Below are 14723 nucleotides of genomic sequence, written 5' to 3'. Positions count from 1 at the left end.
CGACAAAGAGACATAGAAGATTGCAACGCCGCACTTAAATCAATACAGCTTAGAACAACGCATTTCAGCGAAAGCAGTTAAGACGCCGCATCACAATAAATGAAGGAAACAATATCCAAGGAATAATCAAGTAAAAAATCAACGGATACAAAGATTCAAATTCATCTCAAGTTACCGTTGGAAAGGAAGCATATAAATAAGTGAACAAAGCAGCTGAGAAGAAGAACCATCAACGCATTATTGAAGCTTGCTGTTACGCTGCTAAAATCACAATTCACAGCTCACGTATATCAGACATATCAGTAGCATCTAAAGCTACACTTTGAGCGTGTTAGCACTTTGTAATTCATTCAAGAATATATCAGTTGTGCTAAGATCAGTCACGAACTGATAAAAGCTGTTGTATGCTAAGAGTTTCAGTTTTGGCAGTGTTAAGTCCAAACTGAAGTGGGTCAGTACAAGTCTTGTATTCGATCAAAGTCTTTTAGTGGAAATTCTATCCTTGAGATAGAAGGGGTGACGTAGGAGTGATTGAAATCTCCGAACATCCAGAAACAATCCTTGCGTACTTTATTTCAGTTTTGTATTCTATCTTTCAGTCAGTTATTTTCCGCAACTACTCTTAGTTTAACTGATTGTCATTGACCAACAAGATTCCGAGAATAAGTTTGTCACCAAACTGAATTCAAAATTCGAAAAGATTAATTTTAATTGTGAGTGTTTATTCAATCCCCCCTTCTAAACACTCTTGATACGTTAATCGATCATATCAAATTTTAATAATAGTATTTTTAAGTAATAACAATAGTAATAACAATAGTTATAATATTGGAATTATAATACTATAATTTAGAATTTTTGCATCACCTAGCACTTCATCAACGCATCACACTTACTAGTTTTTAGTAAAAACAACAGTAATAATAGTAATTATAATATTTTAATTACAATAATTATAATTTTAATTGTATTATTGGAATTAGTATAAGTATAGTTAGTTATAATTACTATTGTATTTATTATAATTATATGTTATTATTATAAGTAAAGATAATATAATTATTTACGTATTATGAAGTATTACTTATTTGTAAAAGAAATTAGTTTATTTACAGTAATTAGTTTTATTACCAATTTATCATCAACATATACGTTTTAATTTTTAAAGCCAAAAACTGCAAGTAAATTTCGTTTAATATGTAATTGAATCAGCGAACGATTTTTAATATCTGCAATTTTAAATAATAACAATAGTTATAATATTAATTGTATTATTGGAATTATAATACTATAATCTAGAATTTTTGCATCACCGAGCACTTTATGAACGATAGTAGTTTTAAGTAATAATAATAACTATACTTAATTTGATTACAATAATTATAATATTGTTTGTATTATTGGAATTAGTTAAAATATTAATTGTATAATAATAACTATATAATTATAATATTGGAATAATTATAATATTAATTGTATAATATTAATTGTATAATTGTATAATAATGAACGCATCACGTAATAATTTTAGTAGTAATTTTATTATCGGAATAATTATAATAATATTTCTGTAATAATAACTATACTTAATTTAATTATAATAAATGTATACGTTTTGTATTATTGGAATAATTATAATATTGATTGTATAATAATAACTATATAATTATAATATTGGAATAATTATAATATTATTTTTACAATTGTATAATGATGAACGCATCACGTAATAATTATAATAGTAATTGTATTATTAGAATAATTAAAATATTAATTGTATAATAATAACTAAACTTAATTTAATTACAATAAATGTATACGTTTTATAACTATTACTAATGTATTTATTATAATAAATAACTATTACTAATGTATATGTTTTATAACTATTACTATACTTAATAATTACATGTTATAATAAATAACTATTACTAATGTATACGTTTTATAACTATTACTATACTTAATAATAACTATTAATAATGTATGTATTATAATTACATGTTACGTTTTATGATGTATTATTGTTTTTTAAAAGAAATTATTTTATTTATAGTAATTAGTTTTATTATCAATTTGTCATCAACATATACGTTTTATTTTTTCGAGCCGGAAATTGCAAATAAATTTTGTTTACTATAAAATATGTAGTTAAATTTTGTTGATATAAAATATAATATTTGTTAACTAATGATTTTTTGTTTGCAAGATGGCTGAAAATACGGAAAATGTGTTGTATTTGCGGGGTAGACACATATCAAATTATATCAATGCTGAAAACATGGATACACTAATTCCGCCACGCCGGTCTGACAAATGTCTTTGGAGATTGCTTAATGCTGGGATTCACCTCTATGTCCGCCTATGTCTTGCACGCATGGGCTTCTATGGTGTCATTCAGTGTGGTCCAATTAAATATTATGATAATCATTTGCTTACAGCCATTGTTGAGAGATGGCGTCGTGAGACACACACATTTCACCTTACAGTGGGCGAGGCAACAATCACCCTACATGACGTTGCCCTTATTTGGGGGTTGAATATTGATGGCATGCCCAGAACTGGTGTAGATACCGCGTACAACAAAAATACTTTACAACAACGCTGCGCTACTTGGTTGGGTTTTACGCCTACATCTTCGCAGATTAAAGGTGCACATCTTTATCTCACCACTTTGCTAGACCATTGCCTAAATAATATGATTGATGATCAAAGCACTGAAGAGGACGTAGCACAATATTCCCGTTGTGTTGTATTAATGATCATTGGTGGATGTATGTTTCCGGACTCGGAAGGTGCTGCTGTGAAACTTATGTATTTGCAGTTTCTTGAGGACATAGAAATAGTAAATACGTTTAGCTGGGGTTCTGCTGATTTGGCATATCTTTATAGAGAGTTGTGCGACACATCAATGAGATTAAAGGTTTATTTGTGTGGCCCTGTTCAGATATTGCAGGTAATTTTACACTTCTACTGTCATTATATTTGTTGTCATTAATTTTTCTTATGATTTGATTATTTCTGTTGTATGTTATTGCAGATTTGGGTGTGGTCTATAATTACTCTTCTTTGCCATGATAGAGCGCAACAAGTATCTATGTCAGCAGAGCAGGCTGGCGATGTGCTTCAGGGTCTACCATTCCCACCATACGACGCACGGTACTAATAAGAAATAATTAACATCTATTATTATTATTTTGTTATTTAGTTTTAATGAAACTATTGTGTATTTTTATAAATTGCGGGTGGAGACGCGGATTCTCTTGGACACACACGGCCCATCATTCGGTCCGTATAATCAAAGATATGCTTGATAGGATGGTAGAAGGGCAGGTAGATAAATATATTAGTTGTTTAGAGTTTGAATTTTTTACAAATTCAGTCTGAATTATATATTATCGACTTGATAATGTTTTTTTCATTTTATTTGCTTCAGTTTCTATGGACAATTTATGATATGGAGTCCTCGGAGGTTGGCAGAATTCTTGATGGAAATAGAATTCATCTATGTCGGTCGGCATGCGCATTGATCAATTTTCATATAGTTGAGATGCATAGACCAGAGTGGTGTCTCGGACAGTTTGGAATGCATCAGGGTATTCCGCCACCTGCTACTAACTTCGACAGTTTCCATAAACTGACGCGACAAGGCCGGAACAACTTTGATTGGGCGACATATCACAAAGATTTTGTAGAAATGTGGAATGACAGATATAATTTTGTGATTGGTGGGGATTATGTCATACCTGGTGCACCCGCCATCACAGTGGACTATGTTGGTTGGTATCATCGCATTTCACAAATAGTGCTCTCGCCGCCAGTGGTATCTTCAAACATTATGGACTACCATCCTGTTGATGCAAACTACCGACAATTTATCGTAAGACATGTTCAATATATCTACATATGTACGTAAATATAATTTATTGTATTAAATATATGTTACATAACGTATGCATCTATGTGACAGACACGCTCAGCTCATGTGCAATATCCACCGATGTGGACAGGAAATGAGTTTGAACCCGGACCATCATCTTCAAATATGGCATACGCTACTCCGCCAGTGGTTTCAAGCTTTCCATCGTATGACGCTGGTTACTACACTCTATTTGTTGGTAGTTTTACACAATTTTTACAAAGTGACTTTCGACCGGGTATGAGTGAGATTCTCCCTACATTTAACACGTCGCCCATACAATTTGAACAATATTCTGATACAGAAGGGTATGAGGTTGGTGGGAACATTGCCGATATCATTACATCTGCAGCCCAAACAAGTACGCATGGAGATGATGAACAGATGCTAGGTCATGGACGTAGAGTAATCAGAAGACCACCGTGTGGCACTGGGGGGCATCGTTACCATCGACATTAACTATTTATTTAGATATGCACAATTACTTACATCGTATTGTTGTATATTTTTCAATTTTTTATTTTAATTACAAGTAGTTGCTGCAACATATTTTTTCAACATTCGTATACAATTTTTGTATTATTGACGTTTTAAAATTTTGGAATGTATTGATTGTGATTTATTATTCTTTTACGAATAAATTTACATATAAAGTTATAGTAATGAAAAAACATAAGTATACTTGCTAAATCAAGTCAAATTAGTCAAATATTAAAAAAATCTTCATAACAATACAACATTGAATTGTCATAACAATACAATATTAAATTGTAAAATCTACGTCACAAACATAATTATTTGGCATCATAACTCGATATTCTCACATGCACCTACCTGCAATGAACAAGAATTATTAATAAATACAAAATTTTAATACACAATTTTGTATTTACATTAATAACTTCACATGTTATGATTTAAACATAAGGTACAATACGTTATTGTAGATCTTTTACCTCCCACGTTGTCTCTCCCTCGATGATGGCTGATCCATCTCGTTTCTTATGCGTGTCGTGCGATCTCTACCAGCCTGCCTCCTTTGTCGACGAACACTATTGTGTTGTAATTGGAAAGTAGGTTCATCCCAATATTGTCCATCATGAATAGGGTAGAATCTTCCATCGTATGTGTTCACGTATTCGCTCAATGTAAACCATGGTTGTAAAAGCTGTGCGGGATTCAAACCAAACCATTTCGCTGCACATATAACATGTGAACAAGGAATTCCAAATATTGTGAATTTACCACATGTGCAATCACGCGTAGAAATGTTCACAGCTTGTACGTGATGTTGACGACCTGGTCTTCCTCCTGTCGCGACGGATGCTGTTTTATCCCTTTGGTCAAATCTTACTACTCGATGTTCAATTGATTTTTTTGACCACATATCAAATTTTGAGTATGCATAATCGGTCCATGGTTGATTTTTTTCCAGCATCTTTTCACTTCGCGCTCGCCGTTGAATGAAATAGTGCACGCTACGTTGTAATGTCATCTCCACTATTGCAGTTATTGGAAGACGTCGTACTCCTTTCAACACACCATTAGTACACTCAGACATGTTCGTCGTCATTATCCCTCGTCTCCATCCACCATCATGAGGCAATGACCATTTTTTTTTTTGGAATGTTTGACAAATACGTGAAAGCTGCCGCATTGTTTGTTCTAATTGCCTCCATTGTCGCATTAAATTTTGCTACTTGGTGTTGTATCCCTGCTTCCCAATATAAGTCTTTTAAATGAATGTTTTTGAACTTACTGTTGAAATTAGAGCAAACATGCCTCAAACAGAAACGATGAACACCACGAGGAGGCTTGAAGTCAGGGAGATCTTGCACTACACTTGTTATACCCGCATGTCTATCATATATAAGGCACACACCACTACACCCTCTAGTAACATGTCGTGCAACATTATCGAGGAACCAATGCCAAGACTCATAATTTTCTTCATCAACGAGCGCAAATGCTAGCGGCAAATCCTGGTTATTGGCATCCAATGTTACTGCTATGAGTAGTTTGTGCTTATATTTAGTGTACATATGGGTACCGTCTACACTGATTACGTTGCGACACTGTCGAAAACCATCTATACATGGTCTGAATGCCCAAAACACAAAGTTCAAAACTGTATGTGGATGGTCATACGGTCGAAGATGCTTCCATTCTACAACAGTGCCTGGATTGTACTTCGACAAAGCTCCCATATATTTAGGAAGCAAAGTTACAGAGGTTTCCCATGTGCCATAGACTACCTCCACTGCGCGTTTCAAACTCTGCCATGCCTTAGCATACGATATTTCATACCCATATTTTTCTTTAATACTTTCTCGCACATATTTGATTTCGTATGCAGGATCACAACGCACGATTCCCAAAAGTATACTGGCTATCATGTTTACGTCAAGGTTGTGGTGATCTATGCCGACTTGGGTAGACATGCATGCGTGATCATCACCATATTTTGTGATCATGAAGTAGCCTAAATTTTTTTTGAACGATGCTCGAAGTCCCCACCCACAATTGCCACCTTCAGACCAGTTCTTGCATTTGACCTTCCAAATTGTCGGAGAACTTTGGACTACGATATATTCACGTCTTAAAACCCGAACAGAATAATCCTTCACTGAAGCTATTAAATCATTTTTGCTCTTAAAAACCATTTTCACACCGAGCTCTGGCCTCTCAGGATTGTAAAAGTATGTTCGTGATGCAGAAGGAATACCAAATGAATCTGGAATTTGTTCTTCGTAGATTTCATTGAAAAATTGGGGAATTTCACGTAAATGTTGCTCTGGTGCAATAGGAATGTTCTCTGTCAATGATGCTCCAGACATTAACACACGCGTCGATGTCCCTTCATATGCATTGTCAACGTAATGATCATCTTCTCCGTCACTTGATGTAGCATACAAATCATCATCGCTATTCATGACATGATGCGAACTGTCCCCAAATAAATCATCTTGCTCAGGCATGTGTTCTGTAATTGGTGTGGAAATATTTGCAACCATAGTAGAACTATCAAAATGTCTAACATTTGTGGTATTTTTCTCATCAGCCCATGAATTTAAATCCAATTGGCTTGTTCTACTAGAACCCCATGCGACACCAACTCCAGATGGACCCGTGATATGATGATCCCAACCCCCTGAAGTATAATCCCATTCTCCTGTTGTATTCATCCCCCATGCATAGTCTTCTTCAGTATGAGTCGTGATATGGTGATCCCAAGGACTAGTGTCAATCTCAGAGTATGTCTGAGCTGACTGTTCATCGACGTGATACATAGAAGGTCCCGCTTCATTTAAACCAACTGTTCCCAAACCTTGCGTTATTACCGGCATGACTGCATCAAAATGGTAATCACTTACGTTCTGTAACAATGGCGATGAATTAACATACAAGTACATGCAATCCAGTGTAGGCAACTCAAACATAAATTGTAGACTATCATCATCTGTGATATAGACATGTTCTTCAATGTAACGAGACAACGAGCTATAACAATATTTCGTTGACAATTTGATGCAGAATTTTGATGGGTCGATCTCCAGCTTGCGATGCGCATAATTCACCAGTTGGGAAAATGTAGTAGAGCGAGGGATTTTAATGGGCATGGTCGCGGGGATACTATATCCAATCCTACCATCTTCAATAATGACATAGCCACCTACGTAAAGTAAGGCTCTGACAGTATCCATGTCTGCAACAAAAAACTACGACATAATTTATACAATCATAACAAAATTTAATTATGAGTTTCTTACACATATATTAAAAATATGACATAATGTATAAAATCATAATAAAATTTCAAGAATCACTAAAAAGTTTTGTATTATTATTATTAAAATTTATATTGTTTTAATTAAAATTTATATTTAATAATACCAATGTTTGTTTTAATAATAATAAAAAAAATTGTTATGACTTATATTAAAAATTTAAAGTTTTAAACATGTGTAATTATAATTTCCAAATATATCAATTTCTTATATTAACATTTTTAACAATTAATAGTATCAATAAATTTAAAAAGAAAAATAAACATAATAAACATAAACAAATGAAAAATTTACAAGATAAACTTAGATTTGTCAAAATTGTGTTTCTAAAAAATTTTATTCCCGTGATAAATAATTTTTTTCCTTAAAACTTAATTTAGTTACTAAAATAAAATTTTAAATTAAATTAATTCTAATTATATCATTGAATAAAAATATATTATTATTATTATTATTATTATTATTATTATTATTATTATTATTATTATTAATTTAATACATGTACTGTCGAGACGTGCAACTTTGAAATAATTATAAAGAGTCATTTATATTTTTATTTCTTTAAAAAAATGGTAAATACATGTAACGCTTGGTAAGTAGGCGTGATTACATTATTTCAAAGCGTTACATGTAATTATTATTATTTTACAATTAGTTTATTTCTAAATTTATTTTATTTCATTATTGTAATTAATACACTAAACAATAACAAAACCGTTAACATTAACTCATTCTCATACTTAAATAATATAATATAATTTCATTTAAAATACGAAATTTGAAATTTTTTTTCCAAATTGAAAAAATTTATATTTATTATTAATTTATTATTAGTATTCGTATTAGTAATTTTAAAATTTAATAATATTAAAAATAAAAAATATAACAAAATTATACATAACATTAAAATGCAACCGAAAAAAATTATAATTACATTAATAAAACATAAATAATACAACTAAAATATAAAAAATTATCGAAATTACCTTTTCAAATGTGGTTGTACGGAATTTGTAAATGAATCAGCGAACGATGTTTAATATATGCAATAAATTACAAACATTATCAGAAATATTATACAAAAAATAAAAATCAATACAAAAATAAATAATAGAGATTCGACTGAGACTCGGCGCAATTCTCCCAAATTCTGATACTCAACACAATTCTCCCAAATCAACTTCTGAATTACTGAGATTCGACGTAAATCTCTAAAATTCTGATATTCAGGATCGACATAATTTATAAAGAGAAGAGAGTTACGGATTCTAAAAATTATAACTACCAAAAAAAACGACGGAGCGAAGAAAAAAAAATTTGCGTAGGCGATTGTGGAATATTTGCGCGGAAGGATTTTTATGAAATCATATTTGCGCAGAAGATCGATGAAACAATATCGAATACTCGGTGCAATTTATAGGGAGGAAAAGAGGGTGAGGTCCCGGATTCACAGTCTGTCCCGGATTCTGAATCCGGGACACAATTTATTTTTTTTAAAGGGTGGGGGTCCCGGATTTAATGAATCCAAGACAGTGTCACAAATTCAAAGGACAAATTCCTTTGAATCCGTGACACACAATTTATTTTTTTTTAAAAAAAAATTCTGAATCAAGGGGTTCAAAGTCCGGATTGTAATATTTTTATAAATCTCCCAAATCTGCAATATTTTAATAAATAAGTTTTAAAAATATATTATTTTTTAAAAAAAGCCCTTAAATCTAGGCGTTTCAATTAATTCTTTAATCAACGTTTCGTGAGACGATTAAATCTCGGATAAATCCAAAACTCATTATTTTGAACCCAAATTTTAAACATTACAATTTTATTATTTATTCTACTCTTGTGAGCCATGAACCACACCTGTAGACCCATGGTTCCAATTTTTGTTCATTAATTTTCGTTTTTGACCCTTAACCGATCAACCCGAGCCATCTCTTGATTTACACGAGCCACGCCTGAGCCACCTCAAGCCAAACCCTAGCCAATTCATTTAGAAAACCTACTGACCAAGCCCAAGCCCCTGACTAGCCCCTTAGACCCTCGAAAAGCCCACTGCCCTTGACCCCTTTTTGTGCGTGTGTGTGGTTTAGTTGCCTTAGGACTCCTAGTTGCCTTAGGACTCATCAAGCAATCTAACCACTGACCACCCATGACCTTTACTGACCCTAGACCAGCCCTATACCCAAGCCACCCCCAGCCCAAGCCCCAAAGCCATGCAGCAAGACCCTACGCAAGCAATCTCCTAGCCGCAGCACTCCCCTTAGGTGCTTTATGAGTTTTGCCATGCTAGGACTCCTCCATCCTCTAGACCCCAACTCCCTCAACCTAGCTGTCCATGCACCACCCTCTAGACCTTCCTGCACCACGCTTGGACCCACGCACCAGCCTTGGGGCTTGCACCAGCCACGCGCCACTTTCTTCTTCAAGCGGGTCTCGCGCGTTCCCTTCCTCCCTACGTGCAGCAGAGCCCAACCGCCCTAGGACTCCTCCTAGCCTCTCAGCACGACCTTAGCCAAGCCCCTACCATCCCTGGCCGAGCCCCCAAGCCCCAAGCAAACAATCGAGTCCCTTGAACCCCCACATGTACACAAACTCTTCAAAAACCTCACGGCTCCTTCTTCCCTTACCAACGATTGTTCCAGCTTTGATCTATCATGTTGTGAAGCATATTGGTTGTGTTCTAGACCCTTAAACATGTGTAAAACAATTCCATATTAGCACCCTATCCATGGGAGCCCCTTAAACAACATAAAAACATGATTTTGGAACCAACAATCAAGAGTTTAGAACATGCATGTGTATAGTTACGAAAATAACAATTTGTGTGCCTTGTTTTCATTCAAAACATGATCAAATAATTAATATGGTGTGATATATGTTTAAGGAAATAATATGGCGTGCCTTTGCACTTTTAACGCACGAAAACCCCTTGACGACGCGAAGAACGGCAATACAAGAACGTTGGCCGAATTTTTTCCTAAGAACCGATGCTTTTCCCTTCACAATATGTGTGTGCCGTGTGTTGCTAAGCTGATGGGGAGAGTTTTGATTTGTTGGGGGAGGTGGGTGTGGGGTTTGAAGGGTTATGGGGTAGTTTAGTATATTATATACTTAATTAATCTACTAACAAGGCTTAGGCCCATTAACACACTTAATTAGGTCCATTTAGCCCATTAGTGTTTAATTAAATATTTTGTTTAGAAAAGTTTGTGAATTTATTAGCCGGGTTGCCAAAACATTCGTATTTTTTTTGAAAATCCAACATCGATAAAAATTACGTCCGGCGTATAAAATCACTTCAAAACTCTTTTTTAAAAAATAAGGAAAAGCATCACTCTTATTTTAAATAATTAAAAACAACTATTTAATACAAATATTTTCTATTTTTCAGCCCTCGGTCTCCGTTTTTTGATCGCAACTCGAATAACTTATAAAAATATATTTTAATGCAACCATGTAAAAAAATATATTTTAAACATGCAAATATGCACATCATAATTAATTTATGAAATTAAAACAATTAATTGAAATACACAAGGAATTTAATAACTTGTATGCATGTGGTTCGGATGGACCTTCAAATTTTCGGGGCGTTACAATCTTCCTCTCTTAAATTAAATTTCGTCCCTGAAATATGCTTATCCTCGATAATCAAAAGTTTAGACTTAAATCTAGTATCCCAAAAATACACTCTTCCGCTGCACTACTCTGATAAAACTTAAGTTCTAGAATGTCCTTATGTCTCCTTGATCCCAATCGATTTTTACCGTCTAAATCCTTGTTTTGCAAATCGCAACTTAAAACGACCCATAACGACTTAGTTTTGTGCTATTATATCCTCGAATTTCAACTTTTCTTACCATTTCCAATATTAAAATATGGATGATCATACTTATCGTATATTACTTTCCCTATATTTTACCCAAAATGTTCATCAACTTATCATATTTCGATATTAAAATCTCAAACGCATCCGCTAACGCTTAGATTTTTCAAGCCTAATATTGTTTTATCCTTAAAAACCCTTGAATAACATTCCTTATAACATTGTAACCAAGATATTTCAAGGTTCTAAATATTCTTGAAAGACTAAATCTTCAAGAATTCTTATCATTTAACCCATTCAATTCTCACTTATTGTTAAACTAGTCCCCAAATTCCTTAACAATTGCAAAATCAATTCTTAATTTCCTAAAAAATTATCCAATTGGTCCTAAATTTCGAAAATCCTACGATCAACTCATAAGTTCTTGGCATCCTTAATTCCCTTCTACGGGTTTCCCATAACATAAATTTCGATAATTTTTAACTTATTTACCATCAATTCCTATAACCAATCTTACCTTTCATCAAAACTTAAAATCCCAATTTATACATTTTTATACTCCCAAAATCGTTGCAAATCCTCAAATCATTATTTCTTAGGTGAAATCCCCAAAATTAAGTCAATTAGTACCCACGAGTTCATTAGTATTTTCTTAGAAAAATCTACGTGTCCCAAAAGCATTCATAATATTCACGATTAACTTATGACCCAAAAAGTATAACGTCAATACTAAAACCCAAAAATCAACATAGTCCATTTCCACCACAAAGCTAACATACGTTGAAATCATATAATTTCTTATTTCATATCGTATCACGTATAAAAACTCTAGAGCATATAAATCATATATCCTCATAAAGCTATTAAACATGTGGCGTAAACGTATAATTCATTTAACCATGCAGGTAACAACATATAGATCACATAAAGCATGTAAACTTACAAAATTGAGGCTTGACGACTGAGCTTTCCGGCACTGATGATGGCACAACCCTTTACAGAACCATTGCTCTGATACCAACTGAAACGTCCACTACTCATATTCTTAAAACGTGCTAGAAAATTTTTTTTTCCCCTTAATTTCCATAATTCAATATATATATATATGTAAATACTTTAAAATATCTTGATTCCATTTTGAAAATAAACCAACCAATTAACATTTAAATATCCAAAAGAGAATAGTTTAAGGCATCAAATAATCCAACATTTTACCAAACCTAAAAACATTTTTTGAAAAGTGTAACCCATACTATAACCTCTCAAACCTCTCATAACATAAATAAAAAGTCATAAAATATCTTTAACATAACTTAGAATCATAAATCACAAACTAGTGCGGAAAACTAGCGTCGGTCCTCGGGTTATGTGCACCTTAAGTCCAGCAAAGTCAACCATCAAGACCTTCATTAACAAAATTATCACCTGAATCAATCACACCTAGTGAGTTTAAAGACTCAACACACCATAATTTTGACAACAAGTAATACGTATACAGATCTAACGGATCGTGTGCTCGTCACCTTAGGGGTGCTTCAACACAATAAATCAATGAGCTTCAATAGCTTGTGTTCTAAGAATGTATACATCGATGAATTAGATCAAGTTTGGTATTAAACCAAGCGGAAAACACTTGAAATAATCCTTCGTTAAGAAAACTGATATGTTTTATATTGTAACGTACCGTACTTTTATACTATTTAAAATTTGAGGAAAAATTTAAAATTTTCTTAATTACGAAAATGAACCATCAATTCGGTTAACCACTCATTGTTCAATCAAACTATTTGAAGTAAAAGATCACCAATAAAAAGTTTGCTAAGATAAACGCTTGTTCAAAACATCCTAACCAGAACATCAAATTAAAGTATTTTAAGCATTACATGAAAACTTCAAAACATGGCGGTCCTCGGGTTTAGCCTCCCGCTCAGTCCAAGCTTGCTCCTTGGTCACCACCCCTAGTCTCCTTGAAATCATCCTCACATGCATCGATCAAGTCTAGTGAGTCTAAAGACTCAACACGTATAAACTGGAAGTAACGAATAATACCGAATAAAACCACATGCAACTTTAAAATAAGGAGTACATACATGAAACTTGAACTTGCATAACAAACCTTGAACATACGTATATACATACATAGACGTGCCATCAACATAAAAATTTTCTTAAAACATGCTTGCGTACTTGAACATAATTGAACGTACATAACTTCATCATTTTGCATAGAGGCATGTTTCAAAGCAAGTGACTCATACATAATAAATGCCTGATCAGACAAACCACAATACTGGGCTGAGAGGGACGCATCCACTGCCACATACATGAGATCCTCGTTCATGATTTAACGGGTGGATTGGTCCCCGTTCATGCTTTAACGCTTTCCAATCCTGATCTAAACCCGTTCATGCTTTAACGGGGTGGAGAGGTCCTCGGCCACGTTCACCGACTTCCAAACCCATTCATAATTTGGTCACAAGACATTTAGCATACCTCAAAATCTTAAAATATTTTTTTTTGAACGTCAACATACTTACTTGGCGTTGAGGGATTCGTTGGATCTCGCTTGGGCCACTGCTGCATACTAACATGAGTTCAAACACTTATCTTTCATAGCTTAGACGTAGGTACTTGTGCTCGCCACCGAAGTAAATAAATAGCTTATGACATTCTAAATCACTCGGGACTTGACCTCGTTTAATCATCATACTAAACCATGAAATAGAACCCCAAAACAAATCCTATATTTTATATTCATAACCACAAAACACTTCATATACTTTATATTCAAATTTTAAAAATTTAAAAAAAAAATTTAATTTTTTTTTTTAAAGAGAGCTACACGGACCCCGTGTAGGGGTCTGGGTAGGCTCTGGAAATTCATATTTTTGAAAGAAAAAGGACACGGACTCTGTGTCGGGGTTCGGGAAAGGGTCCGGGTAGCCTCTGGACTTGGACATTCACGAAAATTCGCTATCTTATTCATTCATTCTCTCAATCCAAGCCTAAGGACCATGAACCAACACCTCGAGACTCATCCTAGGATGCTATTACATTGATTCAAACCCGTAAAAACACCCCAAACATCTCCAAGCATTGACAAGCAACTTCAATACAACAATAACCCGTAATCCGATATCGTTTCGCTTCCTACGACTTCTATTATATCCCAAGCCAATCCCGACCCAAA

General features: G+C 33.7%; 1 protein-coding gene and 1 long non-coding RNA gene across 2 annotated transcripts; both read right to left on the bottom strand.

Moving 5' to 3' along the window:
• Positions 1–2672: 2672 nt before the first annotated feature.
• LOC140962467 (uncharacterized) lies at positions 2673–8780 on the bottom strand. Its single transcript, XR_012172549.1, has 3 exons — positions 8694–8780; positions 6942–7625; positions 2673–2809 (listed from the first exon to the last, which is right to left on the bottom strand). It is a non-coding gene; the product is annotated as an uncharacterized lncRNA (long non-coding RNA).
• On the bottom strand, positions 4634–6926 carry LOC140962466 (uncharacterized). Its single transcript, XM_073421388.1, has 2 exons — positions 4876–6926; positions 4634–4753 (listed from the first exon to the last, which is right to left on the bottom strand). Exon 1 carries the CDS (start codon positions 6895–6897, stop codon positions 5515–5517), a length of 1383 nt encoding a protein of 460 aa, XP_073277489.1. The 5' UTR covers positions 6898–6926; the 3' UTR covers positions 4634–4753; positions 4876–5514.
• Positions 8781–14723: the final 5943 nt, after the last annotated feature.

The sequence above is a fragment of the Primulina huaijiensis genome, chromosome 17, assembly GCF_012295235.1.
Source record: "Primulina huaijiensis isolate GDHJ02 chromosome 17, ASM1229523v2, whole genome shotgun sequence".
Taxonomy (NCBI): Eukaryota; Viridiplantae; Streptophyta; class Magnoliopsida; order Lamiales; family Gesneriaceae; genus Primulina; species Primulina huaijiensis.
Note: the sequence above shows the minus strand (reverse complement) of the source record. Positions and strands in the feature narration are given on the sequence as shown.

Excerpts from the sequence above, each read along its gene's own strand:
- LOC140962466 (XM_073421388.1), bottom strand. The coding sequence starts at position 6,897 with ATGCCTGAGCAAGATGATTTATTTGGGGACAGTTCGCATCATGTCATG.